Source organism: Mugil cephalus, chromosome 7, assembly GCF_022458985.1.
Source record: "Mugil cephalus isolate CIBA_MC_2020 chromosome 7, CIBA_Mcephalus_1.1, whole genome shotgun sequence".
Classification (NCBI taxonomy): domain Eukaryota; kingdom Metazoa; phylum Chordata; class Actinopteri; order Mugiliformes; family Mugilidae; genus Mugil; species Mugil cephalus.
The window spans coordinates 18,013,981-18,037,439 of NC_061776.1; the positions used below are offsets into that span (position 1 = coordinate 18,013,981).

A 23,459-nucleotide genomic window follows, 5' to 3' on the forward strand; every position below is an offset into this window, starting at 1 on the left:
AATGCCCGTTTAAAACTCATCAACATACCATTCCAACACGTATTTATGCCAAATAGCTCAACATTTCTACTCTCTGGTCTTTCCCTCTCAGTACTTCTCACTTCTCACAGGAAACCAGTGAATGTTAGTGATGTGCCATGCACAAAAGAGCTGTCTCTAAGAGCCGATGGTTGGTAGTGAATCAGAACAGCCGATTCCCATCGAGTACCTTGCCAGTCTGGCTCGCTTTGTAACAACACCACCCAAACGCTACTCAGTGCTGTGTCTTTTTTGTGTCTGAAACTTTAGCCGAAATTAGTGCAAAAGGGCATATCAACACACAAAGCGATATGTATTTGCTGTGTTGGGCTAAAATATTAGGCTACAAACGTTACAAAAATAAAGAGCCGCTTATGAGTCAAAAGAGTCGACTCTTCTTCGGGAGCCGTGGCAAAAGAAAATTGCCCGACTTGTAACTTCCCATCACCAGTGAACGTACGTCGCGAACGCGTCGATTGAATTTTGTCCTGGCCGCTCGCCGTCCTCGGAGGCGGCACCGTGGCGCCCTGCTGCAGCTGTGGCGGTGAAGAAGAGGTGAGCCGTCCACGAAGAAAGCACAAACTACTGTCTCTGTCTGAACCACTCCAGCTGGCGTCGGTAAGTTTCTTTACTCTACATGCTTAGTAACTACAGTTTTCGTCGCGTTGCTAGTTTCCACTTAAACCTCCTCTTAAACAGGTCCAGCAGCTCGATAGTTTATTGACACCTAGCAGCTAGTAGCTAACTGTTAGTGTAAGCAGCAGCTAAAAATATTCTCCTGTGGAAGTGACCTGACGTGGACACAGCTGAGCTGCCAACAGCAACACTATTGTGATTTATAGAGCAGCTTCTGTAGCAGGCTGTGAAAATGTAAACCTTTAACCTGCTGTCTAGCTTTGGATGTCGGAACTCGTTGATTTTGTTGTAGCTAAGCTAGTGGGCGTTAACTATGTTTGACAGGTGATTGTATTTACCTGTTGTTGACGTCTGATCTGTTTTGGGAAGTTGACAGTCGGGAGACGGTCATCTTCTTTATCTGTCTAGCCCAGTGTTAAGCCTTTTAGCCCTTCTGGAAAGCTTTTAGCCTTTTGCCTGAAGCAGACTGCTGCTCATTGCGCTAAGATGCTGTTTTTTTATGTTAAATTTGACATACTAGTTGACACTGGTGTGCCTAGTTAGTTATTCATGGAAGCAGCATGCACCTATCAGCCATAACATTATGACGTGAAGTGAATAACACAGATTTTCTCGTTACCATGGCACCAGTCAAGTCATCTTGTCCTCATGATGTTAGACAAGTGAAGAGATCTGAGAAACTTTGCAAAGGGCCCATTTTTGACAGCGAGACAATTTGCTCAGATCATCTCCAAATCTGCAGCTCTCGTGGAGTGTTACAGGTCCACAGAGATCAGTGCCTATCAAAAGAGATTCAAAGTAGGAAACGTGAACCAGTAGCAGAGTCTTGGAGGCCAAGGCCTATTAATGAATGTGGAGAACAAAGGCTGGTTTGATCCAACAGACAAGTTACTGTAGCCCAATTTGCTGAAAATGTTAATGTGGCTTCTGATAGAAAGGTGTCTGGACTCGCAGTGCATCGCTGTTTGTTTTGTATGGGGATACAGACCAGTGAGGATGCCCATGCAGCCCCCCCATTCACTGATGAAAATTCACTGCAATGAGCATAGGAGCATCAGAACTGGAGCCACAGAAAAAGGAGGCCCGGTCTGATGTATCGTGTTTTCTTTTGCATCACATGGATGGCTGCTCACTGTATCTTATCTGGGGAAGGTATAGCAATAGCGTGTGAGGAACCTGTTGCCATGGGGTTACAGCCTGGTCTGCAACAATGTTCAGCTGGTACATGTCAAAATAAGGTCCACATAAGATCCAGGACTCAGGTTTCCCAGAGTAACATTACATCATAATGAGATTATCAGTGTTATTCATTTCACAGGTTGGTGGTTTTACTGTTGTCGCTGATCAGTGCGTTACATAATAGCAGAGCATGCGTCTTATCAACTTGTAAAACTAACATTTCATTGCAGATTCTGGCTCAAATCAGTGTCTTTAGTTCATAGTTTGCTTTCAGCCACATAATGGGCTGCCCTTTCTTTCCAGTGGCACTATAAATAGTGGTACATCATGGGAAACACAAGCGACCGGGTGGCTGGAGAACGCCATGGAGGAAAGGCCCACCGCTCAGACAGCAGCGGGAGTCACAAAGACCAAGAGCACAGTAGCAAGATGGTTGACAGCACAGATGATCCTAACATCTTCAACACCCATGGACCTGAGTCCAAGGTAAGCATATGAAAAAGTGATTGTACAGGAAAACCTTTCCATTTTTATAACGCGCGATTGCTTATTTATTACTTTCAGGCGTCAGGAGAGAAAGAATTCACTCCAGATCTGGATGACCTGGTTAAAACGGGTCCACAGGCTCGACCCACTGTGATCCGCTGGGCTGGAGGAGGGAAGGAGGTCTACATAGCTGGTTCCTTCAATAACTGGAACACAAAGATACCACTAAACAAGAGGTAAACGGGTTTCATATGCAGCAGATGTCAGTACTTTTTCAGATCCGATAGGTGTTGATTTATTATCACACCTATCACCTATCACACTGTAGCTACAACCCAGGACAGTTGTAGAGTTTCTACAGACTGGGATCTTGGTATTACTCTAATATTCTCTCTTTTCCTCTTTCCAAAGCCATAATGACTTTGTAGCAATTCTGGACCTACCTGAAGGAGAGCACCAGTACAAGTTTTTTGTAGATGGACAGTGGGTCCATGATCCTTCAGAGGTACAGCAGTGTCATTATTTCTTATTATCATTATCGTGTACACATATTGGGAAATTCTTCCCTTGACATGAATTAGTTATGGTCCCAGCGTATATTGATGTAAACCTGAAGTGATGAAACACTTAAATTTCATCTGTTCAAAACCTGGAGCTTGGCAGCAAAACCTCAGAAGAACCATTCAACATTTACTTTGTGTCTTTAACCAGCTGCACGACAAATATTGTTCTACAAGAAACATAATTTTTGCAAATGTTTGTATGAGGCAGAGACTAGCTGTTGGCTCTAGTTTCTAGTCTTTGTGCTCAGCTAGGCTATACATAGCCTGGATAAAAGAAGTGGGTGTAGTTCCCCAGTATGAAAAGTTTCGTTACAGCAGCTCCAACCCAAAGTGGACCAGTGTTAAAAACAAAGAGCAATCAGAATAAGTAAGAGAATGTAATAAATATAGGAAATATATATATAAACACAAGTATAAGTGAAGTGAAACTGTGTTCCGAGTTATTGCTCTACAGAGAAAAAAAAGTTATAGTCTCAGTCACTAGTTTCAAATGTTCTTCTCATTTTGAGTCAAATTGACCATTAAGCATCATATGAGCTTAAGCTCTGGTTACTTCATAACTGACATGTCACCACAGTATGTGTAGTTCCTTGGATTCTCAGTCCTGCATGTTTTTATACAGTCGTGTTTGTCATCCAAACCTCTCTTATTCCCAGGGAAATGTCCCTTGCAAACAGTAATTATACAAATTCCTGATCATTACCTCTGGGATTACTGCTCTTTTCTGCAGCCCGTGGTAACCAGCCAGCTCGGCACCATCAACAACCTGATCCACGTGAAGAAGTCTGACTTTGAGGTGTTTGACGCCCTGCAGGTGGACTCTCTGGAGTGCTCAGACACGTCAGGTCAGGCTGCTCTCTAATTCTGCCGTCCACAGTTGGACTTTACCGACAGACCCAGCAGTTTATCAAGCTCTAACACAGGTCTCAGACATTGACCTGAGTGTCAAAGGCTGGTTAATAAAACTTTAGATCGCTCTGCAGCTGTCATACAGTAAATACAGCAAATTTAATTGCGACTGTATTTTCGCAGACTTGTCCAGCTCCCCTCCAGGTCCATACGGGCAGGAGCAGTACATCTTCAGACCTGAGGAGCACTTCAAAGCCCCACCGATCCTTCCGCCTCACCTGCTTCAAGTCATTCTCAACAAAGACACCAATATATCTGTCAGTGTGTCCACCTTCCCCACATTTTCATCTCTGATTTACTACTGAGTTTTGTACGCCACCTGTCTTGTTGCTTACTGTTCTTCCTCTTGCTCTCCGTCGTAGTGTGACCCCGCCCTGCTGCCTGAACCCAACCACGTCATGCTAAATCACCTTTACGCGCTTTCAATAAAGGTAAGGCCACAATCCTTTCATATTATCGGGATGTGACTGCTAGTGCTTGGGTTGAGATGTGATCAAGGATCAAAGATAGTGAAAGTCAGTGAAGGAAAACGGCAGGTTGTCTTTTTCGGGTTAAAATGAATCATCCTGATATGCTGATTTATTGGTGATATAATAACCAGAAAAACGAGCTAATATGAGGAGGGTGTGTCGTGGGGGAGGGGCGGAGAAAGGACAAGTGAAGAGGTGGATCTTTGACATAGTGAGGAACGATTAAGCCGGTATAATAAGTAATAAAACCTTCAACAATACAGTGGTGGGCAGACAACTTCACTAGTTACTAAGGAATGTCCCGGCGGGTTTCCTTCCCAATATATTTTTGTTTTTGTGGTGTGAATCTATTGAACTCTTCCTTTGGATACCTGTGATTAATGCGTTGGGTCCGCGGTGGGTTAAGGAACTGAAGATGACATTTCAAAGGGGTCAGAATTGGTCAAATTAGTGTTTTTTTTCATTACAGTGGAACTTTTACGTTATCGTGAATTCATACAGGATGAAACATTATTTTTGTTAATAAAATGTGAGACGCTTTCCATTCATGACTTTCTCTGCAGTGCTGTGTTGATGGTTTACATTTAAAGTTCGGGTTTGTATTTCTTATAAGATATTATTTACATTTAAAGGTTAACTACTGTCCTGAAAAGATCCCCCTTGTGTGTGTGTGTAACTTTGACCTGGAAAGGTTAAGTGTTACACATTACTTACTATCTATACTTGTTCACATGCCAGAGAAGTCACACAGGTTAGAACTACAATACTATTTGCTTACTATTACGATTATAAGCTCAGGCTTTCCATGAATGTTTTTAAAAGACTCCTTTAGAAACTCTTAACCAATTATTTTAATTTCACATTATTTTGCACCAGTTCTCAAATATAAGCCTTTTTTTACTCTCTGTGTGAATATCATCTACAGCGGGGGTCTTCAGTGTTTTTCAGGCCAAACTGATGGAAAGATTAAATAGGGAGCCCTACCTGTTACATATGTTCTATATTAAACTCGGCCTAGTGCTATTTATAAATATACATTATTATTATCATTTTGCATTCAGTATTAAACTGTCCCTTATCCCTTTACTGAAATATGTTAGATTCATGTTAATGTGTATTTAAGGAAAATTTTTGGAGGTAAATAAAAACTATATAAAATGTCCAATCAACCACACATTTTGCAGTACCTCCGCAGACCTATGATCCACATCATCTTGAATGTGTGTTGTGTTTTTCTCTCTGTGTAGGACGGAGTAATGGTGCTGAGTGCGACTCACAGATACAAGAAGAAATACGTCACCTCTCTGCTTTACAAGCCGATCTAAACCTTCAGCTGCACAGTGCTTTTAGGGAGCAGCATGTTTGTATTCTGCTGTTTTTTGTGTGTGCGTGTCATCACATTTAGCCGCAGTCGTGCACACAAACAGGTTTATGGTTGAGCTGAAGACTGTGACTGGGTTTTTGTTTTTTTTTTAAGGAGGCTGCACTTCTGTCTACATAGGGCTCTGAATACAGGTAGAGAAGTGCGCGCGTGTCCGTGAGAGATAACAGCCATACTGTGGCTTTTTACCTGTGACACCCACAGGAGAGACTGACTAAATCACTGTGTGTTGGAGTTTTTGCTGCACATTGTAATTCTTTTTTTTTTTGTGTGGCACATTTGTCATGTTTGACTTTCTCAGATTGAGGACCTGTGAGAGGGATTTTTAGCTTTTCAGTTTGACATCAGCAAGTCGTTATATATCTGGTTGAGTTACGTGTTTGACCTGATTGCATGCACAATGACAGGATAACTTGAAGTGGCCTGTAGTCAGGGTCGAGGTGCTGAAGGGAGCACAACACAAGGTGTTAAGTGCAATAAAATGTTTTTAAAAAAGTACTGAATTAAATCCTCGGTAAATCCAGAACAACAATGTGATGCTCTTGTTGAGGAAGCCGCTGAGTTTCTCACACTTCAGTTGAGCCTGACTCATATAAATAAGCCTATCATTTCAGTTTTTCAACGCAGTGGTCATTGTAGATGGAGTAGTCATCGATTTCAAAGTTTTATTTCAAAGTTTTTCAGATGGAGAACGGAGGCCGGGGCTCGTGTTTAGTTTCGCTGTTGCCTTTTTCTTGATGTGAGCTTTTCAAGCACTTCGCTGACGTTGATGTGAGCTTTTAACTATGCAGCCGACGACTCTCGTACTGTAGCTTCTCTGGACTGCAGAATCTAATTTACTATTTTTTATTTATTTTCAGTAAATTTATCTGTGTATCTGTACCGAGTGCTATTTATAAAATGGAAATGTACTGTATGTATCTGTTACACGCGCAGTCGTCTGCGAGCCCCCGCACACCCACAACCGTTTCAACTCGCTGCTTTTCACTGAATGTCTGCAGCTTAATGAAGATACGGACACACACACCTCACCTCAAATAAATACATAAATAAATAAATCACGGGCACACTGCCAGACGTATTAACAGGGCTATTGATTGAATTAACAGTTGCCATGAATTTAAATGTTGTACAAAGTTTGTTTGTGTGAAGAAGAAGCATTTAAGCTAATGTGTATTTTTTGGTATGCTGGCTTTAAAAGTTGTTTGTGTCCCTTGCTGTGCTGTGTAATGGTTTGCACCTACAGCACAGAATATGCCCACAGTTGATCTGCAGATGAAAGTGGCTGCCATGAATGTTGGTGTTGAGCGAGGCGCTCTTAAAGTATTTTGGTGAATGTTGAGTTGAGCCGTGACGAGTTCGTGTGATGAGGGACAAGCGCCGTGGACGTGGAGAGTTGAGGCTAAAACCAAAACTTGAATTTTGCAGCTGTTTCTCATGAATGTTTTACGATGCTTTGCAGAAGCAGTGAGATGATCCTGTGCAAGGTTTTACTTGTTTGCAAATAAAGGGAGGACGTTCTGGTCCCAATTGCTTCTTGTTGCCTTCTTTATTTAGCTTCAGAATCACACATCCTCTTTAACCCGACCCTTTGTGGTGCAAATTAAACACGCTCCTGTAAGTTCTTAATGTCTGATTTTATTCATGTCACTTTAAATAATTTGGTTCTGAAATTTAAAGATCATCTTGTAGTGGAAATCTCAAAGTTATCCTTTTGTTCTCTTGGGTACTGAAAAAAAAAGAGGTAAAGTTGAAATCACGTTTACATACACCTCATCTAGATACACTTAAACTTTTTTAATTCCTTTGGTCTTTTAGGATTATTATTTAAATTAAATGTGAAATGTCACAACCATGTACAGAGAAATATTTATTTTGGCTTTGATCACTTTAGTCACAGTCTCAGTGGGTCAGATGTTTACATTTAGCATTTGGTAGCATTGCTTTTACGTGCTTTAACATGGCTCACACTGCAAATAAAGGAATTCCCAGAAAGCAAAAAATCCTTGTATTAAAGAAATACATTTCATATTTTGTTCAAAGACAAGAACTTTGTGCTTATTTTAAAAAGTTTTGTCAAGCATAACCCATTGGTAGATACTTTTTTCTTAATACAAGATGATTTGATTGAATATAAAAATGTTTCGCTTCTTTCTAGTAATGCTGTTTCTGCAGCACGGGTGTTTCAGGCTTCCACAACCTTCTTACAATAAGTTGAAGGAATTTTAAACCAAATAGGTTATTGAATACCTTGACTTTATTGACCACAGCTTTAGAAATCTATCTCAAAGACCCATTAACAGCCATTTTTCATCTTCCTGGCTGATGTCTCAAGTCGTCTCTATAATATATCCACATATTCTTCCTTCCTCATGATGCCATCTATTTTCTCAACTGCATGTGTTTTTTTAAGTGTCCTTGTCCTATTCTGTGCTTTTAATTTTGCTTTTATTTTTTTACCTCAGTATTTTATTCTATTCTATTTTATTGTATTCAAATACCGGACTGCTATGACAACCTAATTTTCCATCCATCCATCCATCCATCCATCCATCCATCCATCCATCCATCCATCCATCCATCCATCCATCCATCCAGTCCTTCCTGCAGCAAAGCGCCTCCATAACATGATGCTGCCACTGCCGTGCTTCATAATCTCATAATCTATCTGTAAGACATTTTGATCAGACTAAAGGACATTTCTCCTAAATGTAAAGTTTTTGTTCCATGTGCAGCTGTAAACTATATTCTTACTTTGTTTTAAGGTAGTTTTTGGAGACGGTCTGACGGTCTCTTACGTGTGCATCAGTTTTGCCTAAACTGAAAATAACTAAAACATAACTAACTAAAACATTTTTATCAGATTTGCTTGTTCTTGCATCAGCTTCTCACATTGTTGGTGTGATGTCGCAGTGCACCCCCGTGTGTTTCATCATCACGTTGTGACATCTGTCGATTGTGATCGGAGTTGTCACACCCTGGCGTTAAGTAACACTCCTCATAATGAACTGTGACTCACATATTTGCTACAACGCAGAAACTCGTGGAGATCTAAATATAAACCAGACAACAGAATATTTTTAAGTGTTTTATTCATTCCGTCTTAAAATCCTTCATAGGTAATACGTTTCCCAACACAACACACTGTGAACTCTCATCAGAGACAGGATCCTTATGAGTCCTGTATCGGCTTTCTACTTCATTATACACAAACTCAGGAAAAAAGCTGCACCAATCAGCTAGCACTATATACATATGCAACTCCACGATACAACGTTTCAAACTGCTGCTGTTTGATTCCCTTCTTTATTAGCAAAAAGCAAAAAGGCTTTGTTTGCGCTTCGACAAGGTGCTCTGTGAACCAACGTTTCACAATCTTTCCAGTCATTGGCTTTTTAATTATACTACACAATCCTTCAACATTTCTCCCCTTAACTGTTTAACCCTATTGAAATACTTGGCAACTTTTGTGAGACTTGAGCACAAACAAAACCTAATTTGGCAAAACTCAGGTAGAGGCAATTTCTACCGACGAGAGCAGACGGAGCTAGCCTAAGCTAAATTTAAAGGCAAGCGAAGCGATATTAATTAGAGCTTAGTTATAGGTGGATGAAACTGTGATCAGTGTCTTAAATATCATGAAGGCATAGTTTGTGATTACTTATCATGTGACCAATTGCTTCAAAGTGACACAAACACACACCGCATATAAATTATGCATTGCAAGAAGTGGAAGTAGCAAACATACTCATAAAACAATGATGTTTAACATCAAAATAAAATCAAGCTATTGCACAGCTACCCAGATAATCAACTTTGCAAAAAGCAAATGTTGGATGTTTTCACGCACACTCACAAAGTAAAAATCGTACAGCTTATTTACAGCACAAAATGGCAAATGTACAGCAACACACACACACAAAAAACAAACTAAATGTGAAACTGAACAGTTCTAAGTTAGCGAATAACGGAACAATGACGCCATCAGCAGCCTGCCAAAGTTTGTATCATCTCTAAGAACTTAATAATCCATATTGCCATTGCCATGGGAATGCTAAAAATGGCCCGAACCAAGAGAACGACATAACATAAAGACAATAGCATATGGCCTTGTGAGGGAAAAAATCCACTTTGTAGAGTTTTGGTCCAGAAAGGAGCTCATTTCTGTCAAAATAAAACGAACCATCTGTCTAACGGTTACCGTCTCTGTGGTTCTAGAGGCCCTTTTTTCTTAAAAAAAAAAAAAAAGACACTTCGGTAACCCGGCGGCATTATCCGGCACGGGTTTTGTCATTCGCATGGATAAGGCAAGTCAGAGTGAAGTAAAGAAGAAGTTCAAACTTTGGCAAGTATTGGCTTGTTCCATAGATTAGATTTTTTTTTTTTTATCATTCACAATCCCGGTCATGCATCAACACTCGAGGAGAAAAAGGTACAATCTGGTAGTGTTCTAACATTACTATGAGTGTGAATAATAATCCAGTGTCAGGCGAAGAAATAATAACCCGGTGCAGCATATTCATTCAAGAAAAAACATCATTATTGCACATGCTCGTATGAGAACTCCTACAGAGGAGTGAGTACGCGTGTTTAGCCTGGTTCCATTTGAGTACTTGAACCTCTTTACGTATCCAACTCTTGAAACCACAATCAATCAGACTGACAGGCTCAGCTCTTCCAATTTTTGACTTATTTAGTACATTTGAATTTGCAAACAGGTCCCCACTGGGACCTTAACTAGGAGGCTCGTGGCTTAAATGGAACCTTTCTCTGGCTTTAGTTCTGCTATTAATAACCCACTGGCTAAAGGCCGGCACGTCATTCAGAAGCATCCTCCACAAATATACACAACTACATAGCAGTGCTCTACCTACTATACATTCCCCCACTGTGTGTAGTAATACATTGTAGGTGTCATTTTTAATTTTTTTGCATTGCATCTGCAAAAAAGAAAAGAACGTTAATAAAAGTGCCACGAAAAGTAAACTTGCATTTCGGTGGCAGTCGGGAGTCGAGGCCGCCTTGTCTTTGAGTGAGCCGTGCTCGACCGCACGCGTTCAGATACACGCGTGCGTCCGTGTGCGCAGAAATCCTCTCGCAAGCCATTTTAAACAACTTTACAAACCTTACCGTCCACAAGCTGCCTGGCTATCGGGAGAAGATGCTCTTAGATGCAGGGCGTGCGTTATACAAAAACTGGATTGTAAGTCACAAGTGAAGTTCCGTCAAACCCAAAGTTGATTTTTTTTTGTTTTTTTTTTAAATGTGATTTAAGTGTTTGGTGTACATTCTTCGTCTAAATGTATAAAAGCACATTGGTAATTAAACATTTCTTAAATACTGATGGAAAAATGTGCCATGTGTAAGGTAAGGTCGGCATCTAAGAGCATCTTCAACCGGTTCCATCAGTAGGACACATGTCACTGAAACCTTCGGAGGCACATTTCAAACTCCTTCTTCTGTCGCACACAACAACAACAACAAGGCAACTGCTGACTGTATCACTCAAAGACAACAATACGCGTGATGGAGGAGAGGGTAAGGCTCAAGGTGCAGATTATACGGTGCACATATTGCCTGGGGGAGGGAAGGATGGAGGTACTTTTATGGCTGGGCCGGCGGGAGAGGGGTAAGCTGGTGCAGGGGGGGATGGGAAAGAGGGTGGGGGTTGATGGGACTTGGCTATCTCAGCAAAGAGGTCAGAGGTGGTAGAGTTGAGGCTGGTTCAGTGAAAGTCTAAAGCAGGCATTCGCTGCTGCGCTTCCTCGCCGCCGGACGCTGATGGGCAGCGACGCCGGCCACTCCCGTCTTCAGGAAACTGCGATCAGCAGGCCGCACTCTGGGAGCACCTCCTGGGTCCTCAGCTGGATTTGGGGGGGAAAGACGAGATTTAAGGGTCGTATGCAAAAAATCTTTACACAAGCTCATTGCGGGGAGGGGAAATATAAAGGAATAGTTTAACATTTTGGCGACCGTGCTCATTTTCTTAACAAGAGTTGGATGAAAGGATCGAGGTGTCTGTGTCCCAATACAAAGCACAAGGCAGGAAACACTTAACCCTTTAACACTTAAACCTCCGCCTGTGGGTGAAAAAAAAAAAGACAAAACTCAAAGTGTGGCTGAACACTGGGAAGTTGCGCTTTCTGGGGAGCTCCAGGAAGAGAGAGTTGTTTGGAGGAATTTGTTGGTAAAAACAAGGTTAGTTATACCCGTGAGATGTCACGAAGGTCCTCCACACAGAAGCACAACTTCCCAGTGTTCAGCCACACTTTGAATATTGTCAATAGAGCAAACCACTGTGAGTTATGGTAATTCAAAAGAAGTGTCCTTTAAAGGATCGCCGGTGGTCCGTTCAGTTTTAAAGGGTTATCCTGCCTCTGTTTCAAGGTAACATAATGGTTCCAGCACTAATAAACACACACATTTTGTATCGAACTTGATTTAAATGTACAAAAAAAGACATTCAATTTCTGTGACTTCCTGGTGTTTCTGCAGATCATTATCATTTCATTTATGCATTATGCTTTGGCAGCCACTCCATGATGCTACGACGCAGTTAAATGTGTAAATATGTAAACAGCTAATCTAGAAGAAGGAGTTCCCAGTCTTTATGCTAAACTAGGCTAATCTCACCTCGGCTCATTCAGTACGGATAGTGTGGCTCTTTTCAGCCAACTCTCAAAGTGAACACGTGTTTTTCTCAAAATGTCACACTATTCCTTTAAATACACACAGCAGTTTGTAGAGCAAAGTTAGTTGAAAGAATAATAGTAATAAGTAATTCCCTAGATCTTGCATGGAAAGCTGAGAATGAATGGTTAGAGAATAAGCAGAGCTGCAACTGAAACTGAAATCCTCTGTCACGCACACACGCACACTTTCAGTGTTGTTGTCCTGCCTTGTAGCTCCTGTTGCTTGCCCCGCGGTGTGAATGAATCCAGGTGTTTATGACACCACATCCTACTGTGACAACATACACACACAGTGGAAACTATGCCATGTGCGGCTATTTTGGAGCTCACTGTCGGGGATCTGAGGCCGCAAATAGACTTGGCCTTAAAAGAGGAGACATGTTGAAGTAAACAACAGGTTTATTGCACATGGCTGTGTGTGCAGTTGGGTGCTCACGGGTCCACTTGTTAAAACCTCTAGTCAACCTGCATCACTATGAAGATACGGTTATTACATTATACAGCAGGGTGGGGGGAATACACACCTCACGGATTTGGCAATGTAGAGAACAAGGTGGTTTTATATCAACATTTCAACCACACGTTATCTACAGTGACAAAGATCAGATGTGATATCATAAAGTCACTCGGTGGAGCTCTGTGTGTGAGGTTAGCTTGTTTCACGGCCTCATCCATTATCTCCCATGTTTTACTTTCTTCCCAAACGCACACAAACAAAATTCGAACGTCTTTAAAACAAAAGGCAGGATGGATGTCGCTGTTAGACGGGATGGTAAAGCAGTGATGTCAAGACGGCGTAGAGACAGGAAAAATTTCCACACGGAGGTAAAAGCTGCCCCAGATCACAGACTCTGCGTCGCATTTACTATTAGATTCAGTTTAGGAGGGATCAACTATGCAGTCAAGTGCCTGGGACAACGTCTACCTATTAGCAAGAGCACACAGTGTCAGACAATTACCAGCGTAGGGGGAGGAAGAGGAGGAGCTTAGAGAGGAAAGCCTCAGCTCATTCTTCTGGGGGGTTTGAAAGAGAGGAGAGGAAATTAAAGGCGAGAGGAGGAGACAGGAGAAGAAAGAAGATCCAAGGCGGAGGAACATGTGAGACAAAAAAGCCATGATGAATTTACAAGAGGCATTGAAGACGCCAGGAACATCACAACATACAGGAACATCTTGACAAACACAATACTGTGGATACGTGGGAGATAGACAACATAACAATTTGTGATGTGAGTGCAGAGGGAGCAGTGATTTCAGCTCACCTCTAAATTTGTCCTGGCTTTTTTCAGCACGTCACGAGTCCTTGATACTGCAAAAAAAAAAAAAAAAAAATGCAATACAATTTATTTTTGAACGTGACATACAAGAGGCAATCATATGTGTCTTTAAAATCCTCAGAGACCTGTGTATTAAATCTGTGTGTACTCACACCTTACTATGCCTTTTGTTTTACACTCAACCCTCCTACATTTGTTTTTCTGTCGCACTTACACTGGCTGACTATGAAGTGCTCCATGCTCTCCTTGGTGCGGCTGGTGCTCCTCAGTCTTTGTATCGTCCCCTTGAGAACCTCTTCCTGCTCGGAAATACGCAGTTTCAGGGACAAGATCTCCTCCTGCATGCACTGCTCCTGCAAACACACATGTTGGCATTCAGTTCGATGCAAAGCCTTTTTTGCTGTGGTCATGAAATATCACAAGCTGCTTTTCAGACCTTCTTGAGGTTTTGGACGGAGGGATCGGTGCTGGGAAGAGCCGCTCTCCAGAACATCTTCAGCAGAGACATGGCCTCCTCCAGGATCTGCCTCAGGGTCTTGGTGTTGGACAGAAGGCTCTTCACGCATCCGTAGTCCAGAACCTGAAAGCAGAGCTCAGTCAGATGCGTGTGCTGTATTATCATGGCTTGGGTTGTTTGCATGGGTTAGGATTCTATGGAAAACAGACCAGCTCGCCGCTGTGTTTCTGGCTGCCCTCCAGCAGTGAGGGGCTGAGGCAGGCCTGCAGGGTCGCCTCCATGCGCTGGACGAGGCTCCGCCCCTCTAGGACTTGCTGCTGCAGAGCACTGAAGTCGTCCACGTGACCGATGGCGTGGCGACCATTGCGGTTGGCGAAGGATCCATCAGGTGCCTCCCCCTCCAGCTCAGAGTGCGGGTCAAGAGGGTCTGCTGGGGGCAACAGAGCTGGAATGTATTTTGGAGGGACTTTAAATGACCTTATTGTATATATTAATGCAAAATACACTTTTATGTCGATTGGGATTACATCTAAATGACTAACATGTTAAAAACGTATTAATTCACTTTCTTTACAATAAACATATTTAAGTCATATGAAGCTGCAGTTAATCAGTTAAGTCGCACCATTGGCAGTGCTATGGCTGTCATCCAGGTCTGAGTAGGGAGGACCAGGAGATCCACAGTTAAACAGACCAATGTCCCTGACTGGTGGAGACGGAGCTGGGTCTGTGGAGCACACACATACACAAACCAGGCTTGGGAACACAGCATACCACAAGCACAGCACACTGAGACTCACAAATATTTTGCGTTGTGCTACGTCGACGCTCCTGTCTCACCATGAAGCAGCTGTCGCCTGTAGAAGTTTTCTCGCTGAGGGCTGGCAGTGAGGGCAGAGAGAGACGGGGTCCGAGGAGACCCGACTCCCAGCTTCTGTTCCAGCTGCTTGTGGAGCTCCAGTTGCTTGAGGGCGCTGTTTTCCTGGACGCTGTTCTGCAGCTGGGCCCGCAGACTCCTCACCTCCCCAAGCAGCTCCCCCAGCTCCACCGGTAGACCTGGGACCTCACACAGGTACCCTGAATACAAAATACACCATCACTGTTTGGGTGCTCTGTGGAGTTTGGATTAATTCTAAGGCAGCAATACATATGTTTCAAGAGTTAAGATTATTTTCATAATGGGCTCTTTCAAAGAAATCTTTGTGGATAATTTTGTGTATTTTTATCTGTACATTTATCTGCCACCAGATGGCGCCAAAGCAATGATTTCCACGGAGAATATATACATAATGACTTTTCATTATAGTTTGTTTATGAGTTGGGTACTCAGCTAGTTTCACGTGAACAGACTGACCTTTGTTGGTCTTGGTGCTGGAACACACTCGATCATAAACGTGCAGTTCGCTCTGCAGGGAGTGGATGAGTTCCCTGCTCTCACACAGCTGCTGCTGCAGGAGGGACACCTCGTGCTGGAGCCTGACAACGTACACATGCGTTATCATAAATAACAATCAGAGAACAAATATGCAAACTCATACAAAGACACAATCTCCATCTGCACATCAGTGACTGTCTGTCGGTATACAGTATATGCCACCTGTTGGTTCTCTCCTGACCGGCCTGTCGCTCCTGCCTAAACGTGTGAATCTGCTGCCCCTGCTCCTGGCTGTGAGCCTGCAGCCGCCTTAGCTCGTCCTTCCACTGCTCGGCCTCCAGCTCTGATTGCTTCAGGCGGGCTCGTGCTGTGAACACAGCCTCCCGCAGTTGCACCACCTCTTCACATGTGTCTGAGGGAAGATGAAATGGGTTTGTGTAACAAAATTACCTCAGTAAATGTCTGTAAAGTCTCTGTTGGCTTTATAATGAAGTACCTGTGCTGGCCTGCAGACGTGACTGGAGACCCAAGTTCTCTTCCTTCAGGACTCTGATCTCATTGGACAATTGAGTGACCGTGTCCAGTCCCTGAATATAGATGTTTGTTGGGGCTCCTGGGTAAAAGAAAATGTACTATATCATTTCTGAGAGAGTAAAATGTGACACTGTTTGGAGGTGTGTGAGGCTTACCTCCATCACGACCAGTCGAGGCCAGTTTCTCCTCCAGCTGTAGCCGGAGCCTCTCATTGGTCCTAATGGACTCCTCCAGACGCTGACGGAGACACCTCACCTCCCGCAGGTGCTCCTCTATCAAATTTATGCCTGTGGACAAACGGTATAACAATAATATTGTAAAAAATAATCTGTGTGCTTGTTAGAGCTGTAGTTTAAAATAAACATCTTTAAAATATGTGAAAGTCATTAGCCTGTGATGGACAATAATTGATATCACTAAAGCGGGGCCACACCTGCTTGGCTGCTTCCTGGTTGGTGTCCAGGTGACCCAGAATAGCTCCCGCCCGGCTGCACCACATCCCACAGGGGTCCTCCTGTCAGTAGACCTGAGTCAGAATTCATTGGATGGCCTTCAGGGATTCCACCCAGCTGGTATTGTTGAAAGGCATGATGGGATAGCTGGCTGTAGCTGGAGAGGTCATGTTGGTTGTGGGCACCGGGTGAGACAGTGAACAGAGGCTTTTCGTGGGGGTATCCTGCAGCACACATACACAAAGAGGGGTAAGAATCACTACAAAGCTTGGTAAAATGATTTGCCATAAAGTAGTGTCAGGCTTCTCCACACATGGCACACGCTCCCTCGCCCCTCACCCCTGTTCTGTTCATTCATCTGTTTGTACAGCGTGTCCAGCTCTGGGCGAACAGCGATCACAGACAGGGCCCTGGGCCGGGGGTCAGAAGTGACTTCATAACCCCAGACGTCAGGGCCAGAGGGGATAGAGAAGGAGGAGGAGAAGACAGGCTCGCTGAAAAGGGCTGGAAGGGGATGACAGGAAGTGACACGTATAAAACAAGAACAGAAAAAGTAGATCTAGATCTAGATTTCTGGGGGGTATTTTGCAAGTCTTTACCATCTGTGAGTCCCATACCTCTGGAGGACTGCACAGTGGATGAATAAAGCATGTTGGGACAGCTGCTGGAAGACTTGAGGAGGCCATGGGGAGGAGGGATAGATGGACGGACTAGAAGAGGGGAATGGAAGGTGAAAGGATAGAAAGGCGCAATTCAAAGAAGAAAGATCAAGCTTCAAAAATACCATCTTGTTCTGATCGGTGTCCCGGCTGACGCAGGTGATTCTCCTCTTGATATTCTCTGGAGTCTAGGTCAGAGCAAAGCTCCAAGTCCTCGTTAGTTTGGTACTCGTCAGACACCAGGGAGGTCCTGTCTGAGTGGTCGGTGGTCTCAGAGAGGGCGTGGCAGCTCGAAGGCGTCTCAGGACGCTGATGGAGTTTGGTGTGGAGGGACTCGATGATTTTATCTTTCTGCTGCAACTCCTTACTCAGCCTGCGTGTGCACACGGAGACGAGACGCAACATTACGTTTTGAGTTGATGGGTGAAAAAATAAGACTTTCCATAATAGGCCCCAGTTTCTCACATCGGAGCTCATTTTATACCTAAACTCGTCTATTGGTCAGAAAAAATAAGTCATAAGTCTGATCATTTTGTCTTGGGTGTTGAGAAACAACTAAAGAGGACATATTTCACAATTTACTGGCATATTGTCAAGATTAAGATGGATCAATAATGGAAACAACTGTTAACCCAGGCCAGATGTCACTTTATCCACAACTGCTGTCACTTTGTGAACTGTACTTTTTGTTGCCTTTCGTCCTAGTTAATGTTGCTGGCTGCCTGCTTTCTGTGTCCTATTTAATTTCTTTCTGGTCACTGTTTTTTTTCTGACTAGTGCTGCTGTTCTTATCTTATCTTATCTTATCTTATCTTATCTTATCTTATCTTATCTTATCTTATCTTATCTTAAAATAATCCCTTAAAGTCATCCAGTAACTTTTGATAAAAAGACTTTTCATTAATTATTTTTTATTTATTTATTTTTACTTAATGCAATTTTAGGCTAAACTTCAACTGCACATGGACCAGTATGGAACCAGTTCCAACAGGCTCTTCAAACACCCTAAAAATAAAGTCAAAATTATTGTGGAGGTAACAAATCTGCAAGGCTAACATTTAGAAAAAACTGAACAACAGTGATATACTGTGAAAATAACTATTTGACAGAATACAATGAGAGTGGACTAAGATCATTTTACAAGGAGGAGAAAACAAGTTAGACAAACTAGACATTAAGGGGTTGATATGCCCGTGTAACTATATGCATGTACCCTTACTGTTTCAGCTGCTGATTCATGTGCTCCCTATCTCTCTCCAACACGAACTTAAATAAGGCTGTATCTCTTGCTTGGCCTCGACCAGCAGAAAAAGACCACAGAGAGTCCCTGTATATGGAGCTGCTCTTAGAAAACATAGATTTCCACAGAGGAGCCATCGAAAATTCAGCCCAGCTGGGTGAGCTTTGTCTAGTGGGAGAAAATCCAACAACAACAAAAAAACGCTCTGATTTCTTCCGATCTTCCTTCACTTTGTCAGTGTTTTCTGCTGATGTATTAAATACAAGATATTAAAAAAAAATACTTAAAATAAAAATTTAGCCGTACAGAATAACAGAAATCCATACATAAGTAAGTAAGTTTGTATAAATCCAAGGAGACTGCCAGTCTTTCGGCAGGGTACCACTGAATGAGGCACCACCGGGGAAAGACACGCTGACAGTAAGCATCTTAAGCCCTCCTAGTGGGACACCTGTGAAAAGTCTCTTAGACTTAAATGATCCATGTGGTGGCCTGCGTGTGGATTAACAGCAACCTTCTGTCTCATCTCCACCATAAGCAGTCATGTGGACGGCTCCTCACATGCAGCAGCGTGTCACATGACAGAGGGGCCTGTTGCTGCAGGGTTAATTCAGTGCGTTGCAGTGCGCAACCTTGCCACTAGGTGGCACTAAATCTGACACGGTACACACTTTAACTGAGGGTAAATAATGAGAAAGACTATAATTTAGTTGTGAGTCTGTTTTAGTCTAGTCAGACTAGTTGAAAACAAGCACTGCTTCACACTTAACTATACATGAATGTGATCAAGCTGACTCACCGTAAGGCGAGCAACTCATGGCCTGTCTTGTCATCATGGCTCTCTGCACGCTCACCTGTGAAAGGGTGGAAAGGAATGATAATAGGGCATGACAAACAAGTGTTGTTGTTTTCTCTGTGCTCGTGATGGAGGATAATGTCCCTTACGTCCGCTAATCTTGGTGACCACTCTTTGTGCCAGGGCCGAGTTCTGAGCCAGCTGCTCTCTAAAGCTCTGACCCATGTAGTAATCGATGTCATTGGCCCGCAGGAGCTCCTCAAAGGCCTGGAAGAGAGAGTATGAGAACATAAATAAGGAAACGCCTCCTTTCTCTTATTGCTTCAACACATTTGGGAATCCACAGAATATTGGTAGAATGCAACTGAATTAAGAACTGAATTAATGTATAAACGTTCGAAGCACCTTGGTGGTATCTCCGAGGTTCTGGGTCAGGATGTGGCAGATTCCTTGTCCCTCTCTCATTCTCTGCCTGAGGTGGGACAGCTCACGAGCTTGTGCCTGGATCAAAGAGTTGTACTTTCTGTACAGGGAGAGAGAACAGCCAGAGGGAGCATTAACAGAGGATATTCGCTGAGAACCAAAGGCTTTGAGTCATCTGACAAACCAGTCTCATGTGCATCTGTTGACTGATTCTAGATAAAATAAATGTGGGAATTATAGAGGCACCAGGGGAAATAACGGAGGAGGACTCCTCCCAGCCCCCCTCCCTTTCTTTCATCTAAATCTGCCGTCTCACCCAGGCCAGGTGGCGCATTTTCCCTCCTCTTCTTGCCCTTTGCCCTCCAGCCTGGTGCTCTTTAATTGAGCCTCCAGTGACGCAACTCGCTCCATCAGCTCCTGCAGCTCCCTGCTGGGCTTGGACCCGGAGCGAATCCCTTGGGTGTCAGACATCCAGCCTTCATCATCCTCCACGCCGCTGGGGGCTGGTGACGTCTCAAAAGCCCAGTTCACCTAAAACGCGAAGACCATACACATTAACAAAACTCTAAAACTGGCACCGTTCTGAGCCCCAAAATAGGATTAAAAGACAGCAGATTAGAGCAGAGCGGCCTAATGGTACCTTGCGGGGCGTGCGCTCCAGACTAGAGGCGTAGTCGCTGGTGGCAGACAAGGAGCGGACGCGCAGCTGCAGCCCCCGGATCACTTTGTGGCAGCGGGTCAGCTGCGAGCGGAGATCCTGGACCAGATGCTGCAGAGAGGCTGACTCCTCTTCCATTTCATAAGCGCCTCTGTTACCACTGCCGCTTCCTGCGTACCACCCGCCACCCGCACCCTCGCAGTCCTGATGATGGGACAGCGACGTGCACATCTCCAAGTCGTCAAACTCTGGAATAGGGAGAGAAAAGGAGACATATTGTTGTGTGTGTGTTTTAAAAAAGAGATAGGAATGTTTAAAGAGATATTTCATCATTCATGTGTTTATCACCTGGGCTGCTGGTGTCCTCCCTCTCAGCTTCGTTCTCACTGCGGCCACAAGTCTCGTAACCGAGATCCTGCAGATCCACCTGCACCTGCTTGCTGGCCTGCTGGACGGACGTCTCTGCTGCATAGACAGAAACGGCCTCAGTCTACGCAGTGTCTGAATGGCGACATTTTTCATAAGAATTCTCGAGGGGTGACTCACTGAGCAGATCTCTGTAGTCCTTCAGCTGTTCCGCCTGAGCGTGGACCGTGGCCTCAGACACCATCAGCCTCTCCTGCAGCTCTCTGTTCTCCTGGTGTCGCAGAGCCAGGTCGGAGCGCAGGCGAGCTGCCTGCTCGCGCAGACCCTCCTCCGAGCCCGGCCAGAGCACTGAACCGTCCTCCGCGCTGTCAGCGACAGGCACCGCCTCCTTCAGCAGAAAAAGATTTCAAGCAGCACTTTAATACGTACGCAATCGAATTATTTCAAACAACGGGAGCTCGCGTTCTAATTTAAGACCTTGTCGTCACACAGAGCGTGAGGCTCAGGCACAGGCTCTGTTATTTACGTAATAACCCGACATGGGACTAAAACCACTAAACAGCCGTACATGGAGACTGTAAACGATGAGCACAGCAATGATAAGTGAGGATTATTTTATATATTTTCATTACAGTTTCAATAATAATGCTACAAAAGAGACTTAAAAGACCAAACTGACTTATTACTAAGTATTATCAGTAATCATTAGTGCTCCTGTTCTGATTCCTTCCTCCTCCACCACCATGAACACAGCATCTCTAACGGTGACTATTAAATAAATGTGGTACCATCTCAGGCTGCTGTGAGCGACGGTGGGACGTCAGGGGGCCCAGGTCCAGAGAGCACGGCCTCATGCAGTGCCTCTTCCCCGACTCGTCTCTCAGACTAACACACGGAGGTCCTCGCTTCCCCACCAGCACCGGAGATGTTTCTTCTTCTTCCTCCTCCTCTTCTTCCTCCTCCTCCTCCTCCTCCTCCTCTTCTCGGTTCAGACTCCTGTGACTCGTCCCTGCACTCGTCCTCGGCCCCACAGCTCCGGCTCGGTCCCGGCTTTCTTTCAAAGCCTGGTTCTCCCGCTGCAGCCTCTGCATGGCGGCCCTGCAGCACCAGACACACACACACAAACACAGAACAGGCAAGTGAACGATGCAGCCATGACGCCTCAAACACCTCAACAGGTGACGCCATCAGGTTACGCACCTCATCTGAGCCACCGAGGTGTATCCATCCCTTTCCAGCTGCGACCTTATTTCTTTAAGTTCAGCTTCAAGCGTCGTCTTCGCTTCCTCCAGCCGCTTAACGTCAACACTGTGGGGCAGGACGCCCCTCTCCAGACCTCCACTCACACAATCAGGTACACGAGCCTTCACAGAGGAAAGAAAGAAAAGATTTATTAATGGCCTCTAACTGACTAAACGTAAGGAAATGCTGGTGGAAGTATTTTACCTGAACGGAGGTCAAACTCCTGGCTGTCACATTATTGTCATCCTCCTCTATGCTGTCCGTGAACTCGTCGCTGCTGCCATCTTCGTCATCTCCCTCCTCTTCCTCCTCCTCCTCCTCCTCCTCTTCCTCCTCTTCCTCCGTGCTGAGCTCTGGAAGTACAATATCCATTTAAGGACAATATCCACTTTCTTTGGTTCTCGTCTTCATAACTTGCTGCTATTCCTCGTATTCTGTGCAGTTTTAAAGTCTCTCCCTGCGCCACAGCTCCTCTCCCTTCATCCCATTCTTTCCACAGCTCCGTCTCTACACTGAATCACCACTTTGGAAGTCATGGGACTAAAGGGAAATGTTATGTCATGCCCTGCCAGCCAGCCAAAAACACACTCGACCCAGTACGTGTGTGTGTGTGTGTGAGCCTCTAAGTTTAAACTGACATAATATACAGTGAAAACTGGGCTAGTTATATTCACACACATTCAAGGACTTTATGGTGATTGTGTTGATATTGTATTCTCTGCCCTGTGGTACTAAAGTACAGCATACAAAAGAGCGAACACATGAAAAAAAAAAACAGTGGACTGCAGGATGTTTTGTGGAAAGTGAGGGACGGGAATTTTCAAAGGGAAATAGTTTTACGTACGTATTGTACACAAGAGACATACACACGCACACGCACACGAGAGGTATGCATGAATCATAGGTGTTTGGGTGTGTGTCGGTTGCCGGCTGAACTGCAGGGATTTACTTCATAATTAGAAAAAGTTCAAAAGCATTAATTACTAAAATGTCTCCACCCTTAAACAAGCATGAATCGGACTAAATGTCTTTGTGGGAGGATTTGTGGAGCGTAACCACAGGGCCATTATCAATTGAACAATGTGCTCTGTAAGCTGAACTGTTTGAATGAGGGGCCTTGTTTACTCACTGCGGCGCTGCATAGTGTCGCCACTTACTTGGAACGTAGAGAAACAGTCTTGGCGTTATATAAACGCGCACGGATTTTGTGGGAGCCTTTTCATATTTATATATTTATGTATAAACACGATATAAGGGATGTTGTGTGAAAGAACACGTGAGCTTGTTCTTATTTGTTGAATTCTGTGAGTTTTTAACTGGGCGTTACAGCAGAACAGCCATGCAAACATGAAAACCATGCCACAATATCATGCATGAGGGAGGAAGGACACAAAAACTAATTTAAACTGTTGATGTAAAAAATTCACAACTGGGCTGTCTACAGAAAAGACAAAGAATGCTGCAACACATTTATAGCATGTGTTTTTATGGTTGTCAAATCGACACTGGGACAGACAAGACAAAGTGTGGAGAGTAGGAAGAAGACCTTCTACTCTGAGTAAAGGTTGAGATAAATAGAGGTCTGATCTCTGTGATCTCTGGGGAAAGAAGGGAGGTATATCGAGGGCCGAGAGGGGGATTTCAGG

At 43.9% G+C, this 23,459-nt stretch overlaps 2 protein-coding genes across 11 annotated transcripts in view; one reads left to right on the forward strand and one right to left on the reverse strand.

Annotated features, from left to right (window-relative positions):
• Positions 1–485: 485 nt before the first annotated feature.
• Positions 486–7,177, forward strand: prkab2 (protein kinase, AMP-activated, beta 2 non-catalytic subunit). Its single transcript, XM_047589287.1, has 8 exons — positions 486–636; positions 2,137–2,319; positions 2,398–2,555; positions 2,731–2,824; positions 3,613–3,727; positions 3,915–4,048; positions 4,154–4,222; positions 5,509–7,177. Exons 2-8 carry the CDS (start codon positions 2,161–2,163, stop codon positions 5,584–5,586), a joined length of 807 nt encoding a protein of 268 aa, XP_047445243.1. The 5' UTR covers positions 486–636; positions 2,137–2,160; the 3' UTR covers positions 5,587–7,177.
• Positions 7,178–8,717: 1,540 nt separating this feature from the next.
• Positions 8,718–23,459, reverse strand: part of LOC125010557 (myomegalin-like) — a 40,059-nt gene continuing 25,317 nt past the window's right edge. For 2 of the 10 annotated variants that reach the window (XM_047589286.1, XM_047589276.1), the window contains 26 exons: positions 22,018–22,166; positions 21,772–21,935; positions 21,360–21,669; positions 20,752–20,959; positions 20,554–20,670; positions 20,188–20,453; positions 19,864–20,078; positions 19,530–19,647; positions 19,274–19,391; positions 19,128–19,182; positions 17,214–17,461; positions 17,029–17,139; positions 16,769–16,933; positions 16,411–16,653; positions 16,133–16,264; positions 15,940–16,056; positions 15,666–15,855; positions 15,423–15,544; positions 14,909–15,145; positions 14,694–14,795; positions 14,278–14,513; positions 14,048–14,191; positions 13,826–13,964; positions 13,597–13,643; positions 13,294–13,348; positions 8,718–11,506 (listed from right to left, as the gene is read on the reverse strand). In XM_047589286.1, the coding sequence (XP_047445242.1) occupies positions 11,379–11,506; positions 13,294–13,348; positions 13,597–13,643; positions 13,826–13,964; positions 14,048–14,191; positions 14,278–14,513; positions 14,694–14,795; positions 14,909–15,145; positions 15,423–15,544; positions 15,666–15,855; positions 15,940–16,056; positions 16,133–16,264; positions 16,411–16,653; positions 16,769–16,933; positions 17,029–17,139; positions 17,214–17,461; positions 19,128–19,182; positions 19,274–19,391; positions 19,530–19,647; positions 19,864–20,078; positions 20,188–20,453; positions 20,554–20,670; positions 20,752–20,959; positions 21,360–21,669; positions 21,772–21,935; positions 22,018–22,166 (4,136 nt within the window). In that variant the 3' untranslated portion in view covers positions 8,718–11,378. The remainder of the gene's footprint in view (positions 11,507–13,293; positions 13,349–13,596; positions 13,644–13,825; positions 13,965–14,047; positions 14,192–14,277; positions 14,514–14,693; positions 14,796–14,908; positions 15,146–15,422; positions 15,545–15,665; positions 15,856–15,939; positions 16,057–16,132; positions 16,265–16,410; positions 16,654–16,768; positions 16,934–17,028; positions 17,140–17,213; positions 17,462–19,127; positions 19,183–19,273; positions 19,392–19,529; positions 19,648–19,863; positions 20,079–20,187; positions 20,454–20,553; positions 20,671–20,751; positions 20,960–21,359; positions 21,670–21,771; positions 21,936–22,017; positions 22,167–23,459) is intronic. The other 8 variants (XM_047589277.1, XM_047589278.1, XM_047589283.1 and 5 more) reach the window with 8 other exon arrangements.